This window comes from Macaca fascicularis, chromosome 14, assembly GCF_037993035.2.
Source record: "Macaca fascicularis isolate 582-1 chromosome 14, T2T-MFA8v1.1".
Taxonomy (NCBI): Eukaryota; Metazoa; Chordata; class Mammalia; order Primates; family Cercopithecidae; genus Macaca; species Macaca fascicularis.
In genome coordinates this window covers 127,424,663-127,439,906 of record NC_088388.1, presented here as the reverse complement: position 1 = coordinate 127,439,906, position 15,244 = coordinate 127,424,663, and the positions used below count along the sequence as shown (strand labels likewise).

At 51.0% G+C, this 15,244-nt stretch overlaps 1 protein-coding gene across 2 annotated transcripts in view; it reads right to left on the bottom strand.

The window, feature by feature from the left end:
* Positions 1-762: 762 nt before the first annotated feature.
* The window catches only part of KCNJ5 (potassium inwardly rectifying channel subfamily J member 5), a 30,084-nt gene continuing 15,602 nt past the window's right edge, over positions 763-15,244 (bottom strand). The window contains exons 2-4 of one of the 2 annotated variants that reach the window (XM_005580148.5): positions 9,630-10,576; positions 5,251-5,541; positions 763-843 (exon numbers count right to left, since the gene is read on the bottom strand). In XM_005580148.5, coding sequence (XP_005580205.1) covers positions 773-843; positions 5,251-5,541; positions 9,630-10,566 — 1,299 coding nt within the window. In that variant the 5' untranslated portion in view covers positions 10,567-10,576 and the 3' untranslated portion in view covers positions 763-772. Of the gene's footprint in view, positions 844-5,250; positions 5,542-9,629; positions 10,597-15,244 lie in introns of those variants that run through there. The other variant, XM_065529221.1, reaches the window with a different exon arrangement.

Genomic DNA, 15,244 nt, shown 5'->3' with positions numbered 1-15,244 from the left:
CAAGCCCCACACAGATTTGCTGATGCCCGGCTACCGTGGCGGGGCCATGGGGCCAGATATGGGAAGCGCTCCCACGCACATCAGAGCTGCGCTGCCTTTCTCCTCTGAAAATACTGCTTCTCATTTTGAATCGGAGCCCTGGTGAGCATTGGTGTTGGTGTATGTGAGGGATTTTCTGTAAATCTCGGCTCTTCAATATTGCCACTGGGTGACCAGAGAAGAGAAGCGAATCTTACATCCTCTTCTGCTAATGACATTTTCAACAGAAGCTTTGGGACTTCTCTTGAAAGATCCTGAGACCTTTTGCCAACATTAGAAATCACAGCCTCCTCTGCCCCTTTCCCACTGTTCAGCGAGAACGATCCTTTTGCAGATGTATGCCGACAGCAGAATGCTAGTCCAAGGGCCCCCTAAAGTAGGTATTTTTAGAATTACTCATTACATAGGTAATGTGGGTTCTGAATATTTGACATTAAAGAATGTACAGAAGTTATTTGGGGGTGGCATGAATGACTTAGTGTGAGAACCCTTGCTGCCCGCACCCTCCGCATCTGCTGCCAGCTCTGCCTCCAGACACCTGGTGCAGCTGCCCCTATCCGGCTGTCTCCTCCCCACCTTTGCCCATTCTCCCACCTCAAAACCAGTGGTCTAGATGTTGATACTACATTTTTAGGCTAACAAAACCAAGAAGGACAAGGTTTCTACAACTGGCAATGAGTTTACATGGGCAACTAGTGGCCGCCTGTTTAAAATGAGAAAGAGTTCTGCAAGGTCAAGTCCATTTTATTGTGTGAATGTTTAGCAGTGCAGTGGTGTTCTTTTTCATATGAAGATTGATGAATCCTACACAGGGAGAAAAAGATTTGACAGCAGTTTAAGGAGACGTTGTTAGCAAAAACCAAGGCGAGCCGAGTAAGTGGCTTCTCCCCGAAAGCAATTCTTCCCTGTCTAATCTCTTTTTGCAGCTCATTAGTTCTCTGGGAATCAGAAAAAGGTTGTTTCTCAATTATCCTGCCACAGGGGCACATCCTGGGTGAAAGCCGGGGCTCTGCGGCACAGCAGGTGAATCGGCACGACGCCATCCCAAGAGCCAGGGCTCTCCTTATCTCTGTTGCCTGGGTCCAGAGAGGTGCCGTGGATGCGAGAGTTTAGGCAGGATCACGGCCCCTGCTGTTTGTTTGGGAGGCGCTTGGCACCAAGGCCATGCCTCTTATTACTACCCGTAGCCTTAAGCAAGCTCATGAACCTCTCTGAGCCTCAACTGTCACGTTGGTAAGAGCTTCTTGGCAGTGTTTTGAGAATCAAGTGCCTGACCCAGGGCGGGCACCTAACACGTGCTCCATGATGCACGGGCAGAGGTGTTTCAGTTAAAAGACAGTGGGCAACTTTGGTTTTTGGCAACTTCAGTACAAGCAATTTAAGTTTCTCTGGGGCTCACCTCACATGAGGCATAGGATCGATGGGGGCTGGAAGGCAAGCCATGAGATAAGGGGTGTGAAAAAGACGCCCCACTGTTATAGATCACGAGCAGGGACAGTGCTCCCCAGACGGCAGGGGCTCTTCTCCTCCGGCAAGGTAACTGCTCAGGCCAGGACCTCAACCTCAAAGCAGAAGCAGGAGGCGATGGGCGGTGGGCTCTCTGACTACACAGGAGGCCGGTGGGAGGGAAGTCTGAAGGGGAGAGTCACGGGCAATGCTCATTCTGCCCTGGCCTGGGGACAGGATCCTTTAGGCAGTGGTGACATCTGTCAGGCATCAGATTGGTGGAGCAACGAAAACAAGTGGGAACGGTTCTCTTCTGAGTTCCTGGAGGCTTCTCCCTACAGGGGACATTCTCAGAGAGCTTCAATTAAGGCAAGAAACCAGCTCTCCAAACTTTCAGCATCCGAAAGTGAAATATCTATCACTTTGGGATTTTGGAGATACTCAAGACTGTGGCAATGACCAGTGCACGACCGCATCTTAAAGCGGGGTCAGCCCTCTGGGGTCCATCAGATGTGATGGCGTGGGCTCAGAGCCTTCACAGAACCAAGGGCTGTGGCCTCTGAGTGGTTCGTATGAGGGAGCAATGTTTTGAAAATGGCTGGGCGTGGTGGCGCATGCCTGAATCCCACTTACTCGGGAGGTTGAAGCATGAGAATCGCTTGATCCAGGGAGGTGGCAGAATTTGCAGTGAGCTGAGGTTGTACCACTGCACTCCAGCCTCGGCAACAGAGCAAGACCCTATCTCTACATAAATAAATTAATTAAATATTTTGATAGTGACCCCTTGAAACTCTGTCCATCATCAGACTCTGCATTTAGTAAGTCCATGTTTATTCAAGAACTTCTAGAAAATGAAGAACTTTTCAAACTTTCATTGCTTCGACTGGTCACCAGGAAGGAGACTTCCTCGGGATGTGAAGGGGGTCTTCTTGCTTTTAAATTGGCATGGTAGAAGGCAGAGGGGGCACACTGGGGCAGTGTTGCACTAATCCCACTATGCCCAGGCTCGGGCCAGGCAGGGAGTTTTGGCTAAGGACCCTCTGCACACTTCCTCTCCTCTACCCAGAGCTTCTAGACTTGGCTGAGAGATGTGACCTGGTCCTGGCTCACGGAGGGCCCTGGTGGAATGAGAGAAATGGGGAGTGGCTCCCTTGGTCAGTTGGGTGATGTTTCAGTCATAAATGAAGGCAGGTGTGGGGAGGAGCCAGGCCACTGTCTGGGTGCAAGGCCGGCTTCGCCTTCACCTCCCCTCCCTTGCTTAGTTGACCCCCATGGGCTCTAACCTGGGGGCACTGACTGGTCCTAAGATAGGCTTAGATCCAGCAAGGGGGTGTGGAATGGTTTTGCTGTTAGTAACCCTGGGGTCCAGGGAGCCCCAGGGGAGTGCTGGCCTCAGCCAGAGGGTTCCAGCTGTAGCTCCGCCAAAAGGCACCCAGCCTTGGTGATGAGCTGCCTGTCTGAGACTCCTGGGGGCATGCAGCTCCCCTGCTGGGGCACCGTCTGCTTCCCCTAAGTGGGGTGCCAGCCCATTCCCCATTCCCTCCAAGGCCTGCTTCCCCAAGACGGATGCCTGGGACCACAACTCCACGCCCTGCCACTGGTGGGAAGACCTCAATTGGCCATGGCACCCTGCGCACCTCTCAAGATCCAGCCCAGGAGCAAAGCTTTGGGAGCCCCTCCTGGGAGTGCGCAGACCACAGAGGCAGTTCCCATCCCAGGCTGGCCCACTCCCTTCCAGCCCCAGGCCTAGAAAACGCATCTGAGATGAACCGGGCCTGAGCTCTGAAGTCTTCCCTTTGCTCTGCCTCAACTTCCTACCTCTCTGTGGCTCTGCTTCTCTCCCGGGAAGAAGTGCCATAACCAGGGCAGGAAAAGGCTTCCATTCTCAAAGGCCAGTTGAGAGCTGTGAAAACTGGGTGAGGCCTCCGTAATTCTGTGGCCTGGGAACATTGGCACTCTCTCCCGTCAGGCCAGCTAACCTGAAGCCTGTGTGCGTCAACACGCATTCCAGGACCTGACAATCTGCCCCCCTCCACCCTTGCTCTTACTGGGCCTCCAGAGCAGAAAACCCCGGAGGTTGGTGATTTTCAGGCTCTTCTCTACTCTTTTTCTCTTAACACTCACCGTGTCCCTGAATTCTCCTGCTGACCGCCTTGCCCTGTTGTTTCCAGCCTGGGAGGGGCAGCCACTCCCTTCGCCTTCCCAGGGCATCCTCCCTGCCCTCCCTGCCCAGCCCTCCCGGTTGTAGCTCTGCCTGCAGAGGGAGGCCCAGGGGCTTTGCAGCACCGGGCTGGGAGCTTGGTCCAGGCTGAGCTTGATGGTGAAGCTGCCACTGCAGTCACCTCTCACTTTTGATTCACATCCCGTCATCTGCCTTGATGGCAAAGGTGCTGAGCCCTGTGGCAGAGTGTCTCAGCCACAATTGGGGCAGATGCTGATTTTTTTTTTTTTGATGGAGTCTGTCGCCCAGGCTGGCATGCGGTGGCACAATCTCGGCTCACTGCAAGCTCCGCCTCCCAGGTTCACACCATTCTCCTGCCTCAGCCTCCTGAGTAGCTGGGACTACAGGCGCCGCCACCACGCCTGGCTAATTTTTTATATTTTTTTAGTAGAGACGGGGTTTCACTGTGTTAGCTGGGATGGTCTCGATCTCCTGACCTCATGATCTGCCTGACTTGCCCTCCCAAAGTGCTGGGATTGCAGGTGTAAGCCACCGCGCCCGGCCCAGATGCTGATTTTTAAATGCTCCTGGCTCTACTTTCTCTTTACCCCATTCCTGTTTCAGGGCCAACTGGCTCATCGTGCCCCTTGACACTCAGCTTTCTCCCCAGGTCACACCACAGGCTCGCCAAGATTGTGAAAAAAACAAAACAAAACAAAAAACTACTGTGATGATTAGAAGCACTCTGAGATTCTTGGGCCAAAAAGCACTAGAAAAGCCCCAGCTGCTGGGGTTCCCCTTGGTGGGAGGTGCAGGGCACAGTGTGATTGGGAGTAGGCCAGGAAGCTGCTGATGCCACTACGCTTGTGCTCAGAGGGGCTGTCTAGTCCCAGGCCACCTTCTAAGAGTCACTCTAATGAGATCGATTCTCCAGTAGGTTACATTGGACACACAGAACACAGCAGAGGAAAAGCACACACTTGGCAGATAACAGCAGAGAACACCAAGGGCTGTACGCTCTGTAGCTCTCAGTAATGGGTCATCAGTATCTGATTTAAAAGGAATTGCCTATGTGACACGGATGGACCTTAACCCATGAGGGCTCTGTGAGCTCATCCCAGACTAGAGGTTTGAGCTCCCATCAGGTAAGGCTCCTCTCTGAATCCACGGCAAGCCTCATGGTGGAAGGAATGAGAGGACAAGGTGATGGCTCTCTCTAGATGTTAGCCCCTGGAGGGTCTGTGAGACCCAAAAAAGGAAGTGACCCAGGGCAGGGAGAGAACAGATGCCACCTTGTAACATTCACCATGGGGAAACTCATCCTGGCCTGGCCCTTAGCCAGCACCCACAAGAGGCAGCACTGCCATGGGGGGCCCAGGAAGGATGCCACTGGCTCAGGGAGGCCCTGTGCTGGGAGCTGTGGGGGCTGGGTATATGGTTCCTCCCCACAGCCTTGATGGCTTCTGAGCCCCCAAACAGCACACTCAACTATTCCCCTCCCCTGGTCCCAGGCTCTGCAGTGCCTGTGCTCACTGAAGCCAGTGACAGGAGGTCTTAGGGAGGCTGCAGCCCTCACACCGAGCCCCTGGCCTCCCTGGACCCACCTAGCCTCTTGGGCTCATCGTCTTCATTCTGCTCAGCCTCTGCATCCAGCCCTGCCTCAGCACAGCCACCTAGCAGCGGGGGGCTGGGGAGGTACTGGAGGAGCCGGCCTTCCCGCTTCATTTCTGCCAGCTCCTTGGCACAGCAGCTGGGTGTGTTGGTCTCATAGGTGTCGTGGAAGGTGTTGTAGTCCACCTCATAAAAGCCCTTTTCCAAAGTGAGGACTGGTGTGAATCGGTGGCCCCAGAGCACCTCTGTATCCATGTAGGAGCTCCGGGCTTGGCAGGTCATGCCTGGGAAAACAGAAGTTACATGCATTATGATGCAATCATCCATCCATCCATTCATCCATCCATCCATCCATCCATCCATCCATCCATCCATCCATCCATCCAATCATCTATCTATCCATCCATCCATCCATCCATCCATCCATCCATCCATCCAGATATGGAAAAAAAGGCAGGAAAGGGCAAAGATATAGCCATCCATCCATCCATCAATCCATCCATCCATCCAATCATCTATCCATCCATCCATCCATCCATCCATCCATCCATCCAATCATCCATCCGTCCATCCACCCAATCATCCATCCATCCATCCAATCATTCATCATCCATCTATCCACCCAATTATTTATTCATCTATCCTTCCAATTATCTATCCATCTATCCTATCACCCATCCATCCATCCATCCACTCATCTACCCAATCACCCATCCATCCAATCATCCATCCACCCAATCATCCATACATTCATGCATTCCTTCATCCATTCAATCATTCATCAACCATTTCATGAACATCTGCTTTGTGCTAAGCACAGTGGAGATGTAAAGCTGAATACGACACATCCTTGCCCTGGAGGAGTTCAAGGCATGGTGGTGGCAGAAAATTAGAAACCAACATGCAAGATTCTGAAAGTCATTTCCTAGAGATTGGAGTGAATAGATGTTGGAATAGTTGAAGGCAGGGACTTGGTTCCTGAAAACAGCATTCAGGTCTAGAAGATTGAGATGGGAAAAAGGCAGGAGAGAGCAAAGATAAATTCAGCGTGAATGAACACGGAGAAGCTGACAGGCATTTGGAACATATGGGGATTGTTTTGGGTAGACACATAAGGAGAGAGGGCTCTACACTCACATACACACAGGAAGAGGAGCAGACGCACACACAGAGCTTGACTTCTTGATTTGAGGCTGCTCCAATGCCTCGCTTCCCGTCTACTCAGCCTGTGCCATGCCTGTGCTATTTTTAGGTGTTGCTTTCTCTCCAGAGAGGAGAGCAGCTTTGTTTATGAATGAGGAGGCCTCTGTGCTTAGGGTCACAGGAAAGCAACTTTCTGATATTTAATCTTCTGGCCAAGGAAGGCATTAACTGTGCTGGTTGGGTGCTGAAGGCAACCATCTCCGGCTCCCACTTTGAGTTTTCTCTGGGAGGGGCTCATACAAACCAGACCCAGGTCCAAGGCTGCTTCTCAGCCCCAGCGCACCCACACAGGTGGGCCCACAGCCTGCCCTCTGCTCTCAGGGATGCCTGCCTGGGCCGGGCCTCTCCCTTCAGTCCTCACCCTTGTTGTCCCCACAGCCTTGGCAGAGAGGCCCAAACTGGGCCCTGAGCAGCCTAGACTATGCCAGATGTCTGCAGGCTCCCAGGGCCTTGGGAAAGGTGTGGGCAGGACCTTTCCCCTTTGGGCGCCTCCTGCTGCTCATGGGGTGTGGTAGCAGCTGCCCTGTAGCTAGAGATCCTGCTGTGTCCCTGTCACTGCTCGATGCCTCTGGAAAGGATTCTCCAGGTGTCAGGTATAGTGCTCAGCACAGGGTGCTCCTTTTCATCTTGAATCCTCCCAACAGCCCTAGGAGATCGATTTTCCTCACTCTGCTGACAGGGTAAGCAGCTGGCTCAGACCCGCTCAGGCAGGATACAGCAGAGTTGTGCTACTCAAGCCGAGGCATGGATTCCCAGCCCACACCTGGCTGCATGTGCCTGACAACCAAGCCACCCACATCCAGGACAGATGTGGGCCGGGGTCTCCTGCCCTATCTCCCTGGATCTCCCCTACAGTTTCTGGGACAGAGCAAGCATAGCCCAGGTTGTAGGAGGGGAAGGAGGACAAACCGTGAGGACAAGTGAACGGTGGGCCCCTGACTTCGAGGGAGGCATGGCTGGGGGTGTAGCAGGGCGGATAGCACTGGTTCCCTCCACTATGAGCCTGTGGGCGCTCTCCCCGCTGTGTGGCTGGCGAGTGAGGGCGGCCTTGGGGAGTGGTCAGGCATGCTATGATTTGTCCCCATGTCTCTCACCCAATCCCTTTTTTGTGACACCAGTGTGGAGCTCTCACCCTGAAATGCAGCCTGGGTCCTGATTCTGACCCTAGAGCCAAGGACAGGGTGACCTGCAAGCCCCTAGCTCTGCAGGGAAAAGCTTCCTGCGTCCTGACTGTCCTTGGCCCCGGGGGCTGCCCACCTGCCACCATATGCTGCCTGCCAGGCTCCAGCCCCCAGCAGATGGCTGAGCAGCCCTCTGTGGCACCAGTCCCTGGAGCCTGTCATTGCCCTCTCCTGGTTCCACCGACTTCAAAATGGGAAGGCTTGTGGAGTCTGGGTCTGAGTCCCCTGCCCGGCAGCCAGCTTCCTGGGGTCTGGAAGGTGTGCTTGGCCATCTTTCTGACAGGCCCCTAGTATTTCAGGGGGGCAGAGTGGTGAGAGAAGCTCCAGATTTGTAAGTGGAAGAGCTGAATATGCGCACTCACTGTCTACATAATGCTTTTGAGGTTCAGCTTCGACATCTGTAAAATGAGACTGAAGCCAGCTCTACACTGTTGTTTGCAAGAATTAGAAAAATAGACATGCATAATTCTGAGTGTGATTGAGTTTCTAGAAGCCATCCTTAGGGCCTGACCAGCTGCTCATTGTACCTGGTTGGAAAGAAAGGGAGAGAGGGACAGAGAGAGAGAGAGAGAGAGAGAGAGAGAGAGAGAGAGAGAAAGGAAGGCACGAGGAAGAAACGAAATACGCAGGATGTCGGATTTTGCTGGGGGTGGGGTGGGGACTAGGATTCTCAGCCAGAGCTCAGGCGGTCCCAGGCCTTGGGATCCCTGGAGCCACCTCACAGAGGTCTGCCGTGGCTGAGTGGCTGAGGAATCGGGGGGTCCTTGGTTACCAGCTGCCGGTGAGTCAGTAGCTGAGCAGGGAGGTACCATGCTGGTCACAAAAAGGGCATTTTCTTGGGCATATGTGGATGTTGATGCCTCAGTATGGATGCATTGGTGTTTTTTTTTTTTTTGTAAGAAAGGAGCCTTGCCTGCCCTGGGTTCACTAAGCCAACCTTCTGCAACAACGCTGAGGGCTGGCTGCTCCAGAGGGGGCCCAGCCAAAAAAGCCCCTCCCCTGCAGCAAAGTTCTTTCCAAGTAAAGGATTGGTGAGAACCCTTTTGAGTTTAGGAAATTCTGCATCCTCTCCTTTCCCAGTGATGAGACTCAGTGGGTAAGGAGAGCGAGAAGTCCACTAGTCCACTGTAAAGAAACCAGTTCACCTTTGTTTCGCCCTGTGATTACCAGAGCTATCTGAGCAGCAAGCTCTTCTGGGTAGAACACTTGTTCCAAGAAGGGGCAATTTGGCCTGTTGGAAACAAGTGCTGGCTCTGGGGTCCCCTGCCTCAATTTCCACCCTGGCTCTATCACTCAAAAGTGCTTGCTCTTGGGCAAATAATTTAGCCTGTCTGTGTCCCTGTTTCTTTATTTGTACCTTAATAAAAACTATCTCAGCTGGGCACTGTGGCTCACACGTGTAATCCCAGCACTTTGGGAGGCCAAGACAGGTGGATCACAAGGTCAGGAGTTCAACACCAGCCTGGCCAACATGGTGAAACCCTGTCTGTACTAAAAATACAAAAATTAGCTGGGCGCGGTGGCGGGCACCTGTAATCCCAGCTACTCCAGAGGCTGAGGCAGGAGAATTGCTTGAATCTGGGAGGTGGAGGTTGCAGTGAGCCGAGATCGGGCCACTGCACTCTAGCCTGGGTGACAGAGCAAGACCCTATCTCAAAAACAAACAAGCAAGCAAACAAAACAACAACAACACCACCACCACAAAAAACCCCACTATCTTATAAGGCATGCGAGGACATTTGGCCAAATGATAGATGTTTATGGTTTAGGACAGTGCCTGAAAGTTGGGAGGCTCCTGTCAGTGTTAGCTGTTGCTATTACTCCATCTTGAGTAGCAGTACCACTCAAACCACAATTTAGGGATTGAACGTGTTGCCTGTGCCACCCCAGGACTCTCAGGCACAGACCTGCATCTTCTTGAGTCACAGTGGTCTAAGTCTGAAGTGTAAGTAGGGCCATTTGTGGCTAAGGAGGACAAAGCACCTTACCTGTGGCTTCCACCATCCCTTCTAGAATGACCACAACTTCGAACTCCTCCTGATGCAGCTGAGCCTGAGACATCTCCCAGAAAGGGCTCTTCTCGTTGATCTCGTGGGAGATGATCAGAGGAGACACCAGGAAGAGGCGGTCGTCGCCCGTGTCGAAGCCCACGTTGATGTCGGTCTGGTTCAGGGGGATGAACTCCCCCTCTTTGGTCTGCCGGGACTTGATGAGCTTGGCTCGGATGGAGGCCTCTACGATGTGGGAGTTGCGGAGGTCACCCACCCGGAACATGAGGCACAGCTTCTCGTCCCGCATGGAGATGACCGCGTTGTTGGAAAACATGAGAGTCTCAGCTCTCTTCTTGGGCTGGCTGATCTTGACAAACATGCACCCCACCATGAAGGCATTGACGATGGAGCCCAGGATGGCCTGAACCAAGAGGAGTATAATCCCCTCCGGACACTTCTCTGTGATGACTCGGAAGCCATACCCAATGGTTGTTTCGGTCTCAATGGAGAACAGGAAAGCGGACACGAAGCCACTGAGGTTTTCAACACAAGGAATCCACTCTTGGTCACCAACATGGTCCAGGTCACCCCGGATGTAAGCAATGAGCCACCAAATGAAGCCGAAGAACAGCCAGGTGACGGTGTAAACCATGGTGAAGACGAGCAGGTTGAAACGCCACTTGAGGTCCACCAGGGTGGTGAAGAGGTCACTCAGGTACCGGTAGGTCTCCTGGACATTGCCGTGGTGCACGTTGCACTTGCCGCTCTTCTCCATGTAGCGCTGGCGCGGCTTCTTGCCCTCGGCCAGCAGGCGCGTGCGGTCTGTGGCAATGGGGACGTATTCGCGGGCCTGTTTGGGAATCCTCTTGGGGTCCCATGGAGTGACTCCAATCTCCATGTCCTGGTTCATGGCATTCCTAGAATCACCAGCCATAGCTGGGATGCTTTGAGTTAAAAAAGACATCATCAGGGAAGTGGGCTGTTCTGATTCACTAGAACACAAGATCAAAGGCCACTCCCGCCCCGGGGCTCTCCCAGGCTTCTCCTCTGGATCCAGGGGTCGGGGTGTAAAATCGTCAAGGGCAGGGGCCTCACTCTCTTACAGGGTTCTTTTGTATCCCTGGTGCCTAGTACAGAGTCTAGCACATAATAGATGCTCGATAGCTGTTTGTTGAATGAATACATAAACAACACCTAGGTGCAAAGTACACATTAAGTGTTAAAAGGGTTTGAGAAATGTGGGAGCAATTTTAAAAAGAATAATCACAACAGTTTATTAAATGTACTATGTCCCATGCATTCCATGTGGATTGTCGCTTATTATCACCACAGCAACTCACTGGCATTAGATATTGGAATTCCCACTATATAAACAACATATTGTTTGCTTATGAATCAGGCTTAATTCAAATCGTCTCTCTCCCACCATCAGATGGTAAGCTCCACAGGGGCATAAGTGTGTGTTCGTTTTGTTATGTGATATTCCAAGCACTTAGAACATAGCCTGGCACATAGATGTATTCAAAAAGTACTTATTGAATAATTGGATGGATAAATAAGAAAATGGGGTTCCAAAGAGGTTAAGTGACCCCCAGGCCACCAAATATTAGGCAGAGCTGATATTTGGATTCCTGCTCATCTGGCCCGAGCCTGTGCTGTTTCTTTCATTCCTTATTGTCTCCATTTATCTTGAGGCCTTTTAGCAGCAGACAGAAAGGAAGAGGCGGCACGTGTCTGATTTGTCGATTGGTCACTCCTACCATCTGAGTGTGAAGTCTGCGGCCATCTGAGCACTTATTAAAATGACAAATTGCTGTGTAGGCTCGCCATTAGAAAATTTGATTCCCTGTCCTCTAAGAAATTGAAATGGACAGGATGTTAATGACCCCAAGGCTCTTCAAAGGGCATAACGTGTTTGGGGGGTACCTGCCACACCCCCAAGAGATACCCAGACGCCTGCAGTACAGGTGTCGGATATTTCCCTCAAAACCCGTTTGACATGCTTTAAGACTCTCATGCAATTAGGAAAGACCTCTTTAATTAACAATAACAGACTACATTTCTGAGCACTCAGAAGCCAGGCACTGCACTAGGACATTTCTATCCATTAGCTGATTTAATCCTCACAACATGGTTAGATAAATACTATTATTATCCCCCCATTTTTCAGAAGAGAAGAATGAAGCTCATGTAGCATGTGGCCAAGTGAGGTTCTGGGTCTAAGTTTATCTGGCTGCAGCCCGAGGCCTGACCCATAGCACTCAGCACACAATGGCCAGCAGACACTGATGCTCCATGGCTCATGCTAAGGCTGATGACCTGCTCCCTCCAGAAAGTTCTATGAGCTTCCAGCCCTGGGAAATGTCACCTTAGGGATACTATCCTTCAACCCTTCTTCCTCTTTATAAGCAAGCTTTCCCTGAATTCGCAGGTACCCTCCTTCCCAGGTATAGGGTCCCCCAGGAACCACCACTTACTTATCTGTCCTGATCAAGGAACACAGAATGCCTAGACTGCTCTGCCACCTGGCCAGCTGCATGTCTTTTCCTGCAGACCTGAGCCCTGGAAACATTCCCTGGCGCTGAAACCCTGTTTAGGTTGTCACCTGAAATACTGAAAGATCAAACATGTTGCTAAACATGTAGGAATTAGCCCAACTTTAGGCCAAGTAACTCCATAACCCAGAGCCCTTGCTGCAGACGTACCTAAACAGAGCATCTCTTTTCTTGCTGTCCATCATGAGGACCACTGCAGCGCTCTACATGTAAGTTCCCCTCATAAGTGCTTTGGAACCTGGTGCTTTCTTCTTTGGAATCTCAACTGACCCCATTTGGGGATGGTTTGGGTAGTCCCTTGCAGGAATTCCCCTGCCACCATTCTGAGGGTGACTCCAGCTGCAGGTTCCACCAGGCAGAACATCAGGAAGCTGTGTCCCCAGTGGAACAACCTGGAGAAAGGTCTGTCAACCACGGAGCCGACTGCCTAATGGCAAACCAAGGTAGATTCCAGCTGTCCCGGGAAGTCAGATGACCCTGGCAGGCCTTTTCCTGTGCTGCCTGAGTGGTTATAGCAATTTTAAAGTAACCTTTAAAACATCATATCGAAAGGTCATCTGAAGGGCTATTTGTCCCACATATCCATTGGCCATTTCCCACTCTGCATAGGGCCACCTGCTTCCTGCTCCTTCGTGTGGCAGTTAACAAAGATAAATGAGACAAGGAGGAAAATGCTTGGGGCTATCTTTGCAGAATCCCAAGCAGGAATTTGCTCTGCCTTAAGTGGGAGACTTCATCCTGAAAACCTGATCACAGACGCTCGGAGATGGTGGAAAATGCTGCTGTCCCAAGGCCCCGTGTATTCTGGACACCCCAGCTGCTGGAACCAAGAGAGGGTTCCAATGGGGGTGCTGCTGCGGACTCCCTGAGCCACTGAGGTTGGGCAGGGCAGGCACAGTGCCCACAGGAATGAGTCATCGGCTGGGGCACATGGGAGCTCACATCCTCCTGTGCTCAGCTCTTTGGGGAAAACAGCTTGCTGCTGATTTTCTGCACTGTTTCCTTCTTTATTTTTAAACAACTTGCATAGATTCTTGCAGGCGAAGGCTTTGTGCTGTACTAGAAATGGGAAAATGTTTTCTAGGAGACTTCAGCCCAGATAGGAGAACTTTTTGCATCCGGCAGATAGGCAAAGGTGGTTTACTTTTGATTTGATATTGGGATGCATTCCAGTGCACTGGAATCATCTGCAGAAGTCATTCCTTGCTCAACCCAGGGTAACATTTGGATTCTAATGCAGTGTCCAACAACCTGCTTTGTGGTCCAAAGAAAAACAAACTTAACTTTCTTTGCTCAGTTTACTCTGCTATAAATCCCAGATAATATTCTCTGCCCCTCCAGCCCTGGGAGCCAATTGTAGGGATTCTTGGAAGGAATACATGATACAAACATAAATATAAATAAAATAAACATACGTATTCATAATCTCTCCTCAAATTGAAATTTAATGCAATATCCCATTAATTCCATTTTAAAGATGAAGAAAGAGAGGTAGAGAATATCTAAGACAAGGAGCTAAAGGCCCAGAGGGCAATTTGCAGGGCAAGCATTGGGCTGACTGGCATGGAGCCTCTACTGTTCAGATTTCTTTTAAGGGTAAGTAAAATCCCCATCCTTGAAACCCTGGCTTCCAGTGTTGTGTGCCTATCAAGTCAAAAGGATTTTCAGGGACAATGGAGATGAAATTCTTTAATCAGGTTTTTGAGATCCGTTCTATTAATTATGCACTCATTAAGCACACATTAATTGAGGAACTACTGTAGCGGAGCCCCTGTGCTAGGAGCTGGACATAAAGCAGTGAAGAAGATAAACGCAGAGCCAGCCCTCCCATTGTTGATATTCAAGCATTTCCTCTTTGAAGCTAGGGTTTTTACAGAACTGTCTGTAGAGGACAGACAGCGAGGAACGCCGTGGCTGGCCCAGGCAAGCCGAACATCCTAGCTACTCTCTGCAGGACGCAGGGAAAGGCACTGACTTGAGCAAATCCTATCAAGCCTCATCAAGCCTGTTACTGCTCTTCTTCCACCCTCTGCTGTGTCTGCGAATGGGAAGCTGTGCTGAGACATGAAGAAAGCTTTTGGAAAAGACAGAGCTTCAAGTCCAGCAAAGTGGTTTAATCCCTTTGATAGGAAAACACAAGTGGAGAAAGACTCAAAAGAGGCAAAATCAAAGGAAGTTGTATTTCAGATGATGCATTAGTGAATCTGACATCCATTTAGATGGACCTCTGGATTAAGAAGGTCAAACATCACACACCCATAGGGAGGAAAACTTGGTGGTTTTCCTGGAGAGATCACGGCGTGGTCTGGAATGTCAGGAGTCGGGGCCACAGCAACTTGAGAAGAGCCTTGCTTGGGGGTCAGCAGGGCTTCCTGGAGAGATCACTGGGCTGGGAGTGATTTTTCAGACTCAGTCTCCCTATCTGTGATCACAAACATCTCTATCAATTTCCTACTTTCTCTCTCAGATATGCTGGATCAAAATGTACATTCCCTGAGCTTTGAAACATGGGATGAGGTTGGAGGAAGAGGAATGGAGGAGGGTGTGCTTATGTCTCATATGGAGATATTTGTATACTCTTCTATGGGAATATATATGACTGCACTCATAGGAAAATGCTCCAAACTGGTTGGTGAATAGGCTGCCCCTCTCCCCTCAAGGCCCTTTAGGGTTAGCAGGAAGCGTTCAAGGTGTTACACTTGAATGTAACACCAGAATACATGCTGGTGACAGGGAAGGCACTTATAAGTAGGCAGAATTCCAAGACACCCTGGTGATTCCTGCCCCCTTGTATACACCCCCTGAGGAACCCCAGGAAATCCTCACTCCCATGACTGGGGCATGTCATATGGCAGAGCTGACTTGAAGAAAGAAAGTTCGTCGGGGATGAGCTTGACCCAGTCATAAGCCCTTTGAAGGGATTGGGCTTTTCCTGAAGTAGGAGATTCAAATTATTAGAGGAATTAGACAGAAGGAGGTTTTTTTTCTTTTGCTGGTTTTAAAGATGGAGGGGGCCACAGAGCAAGGAATGTGGGTGACCTCTGGGAGCTGAGAGCA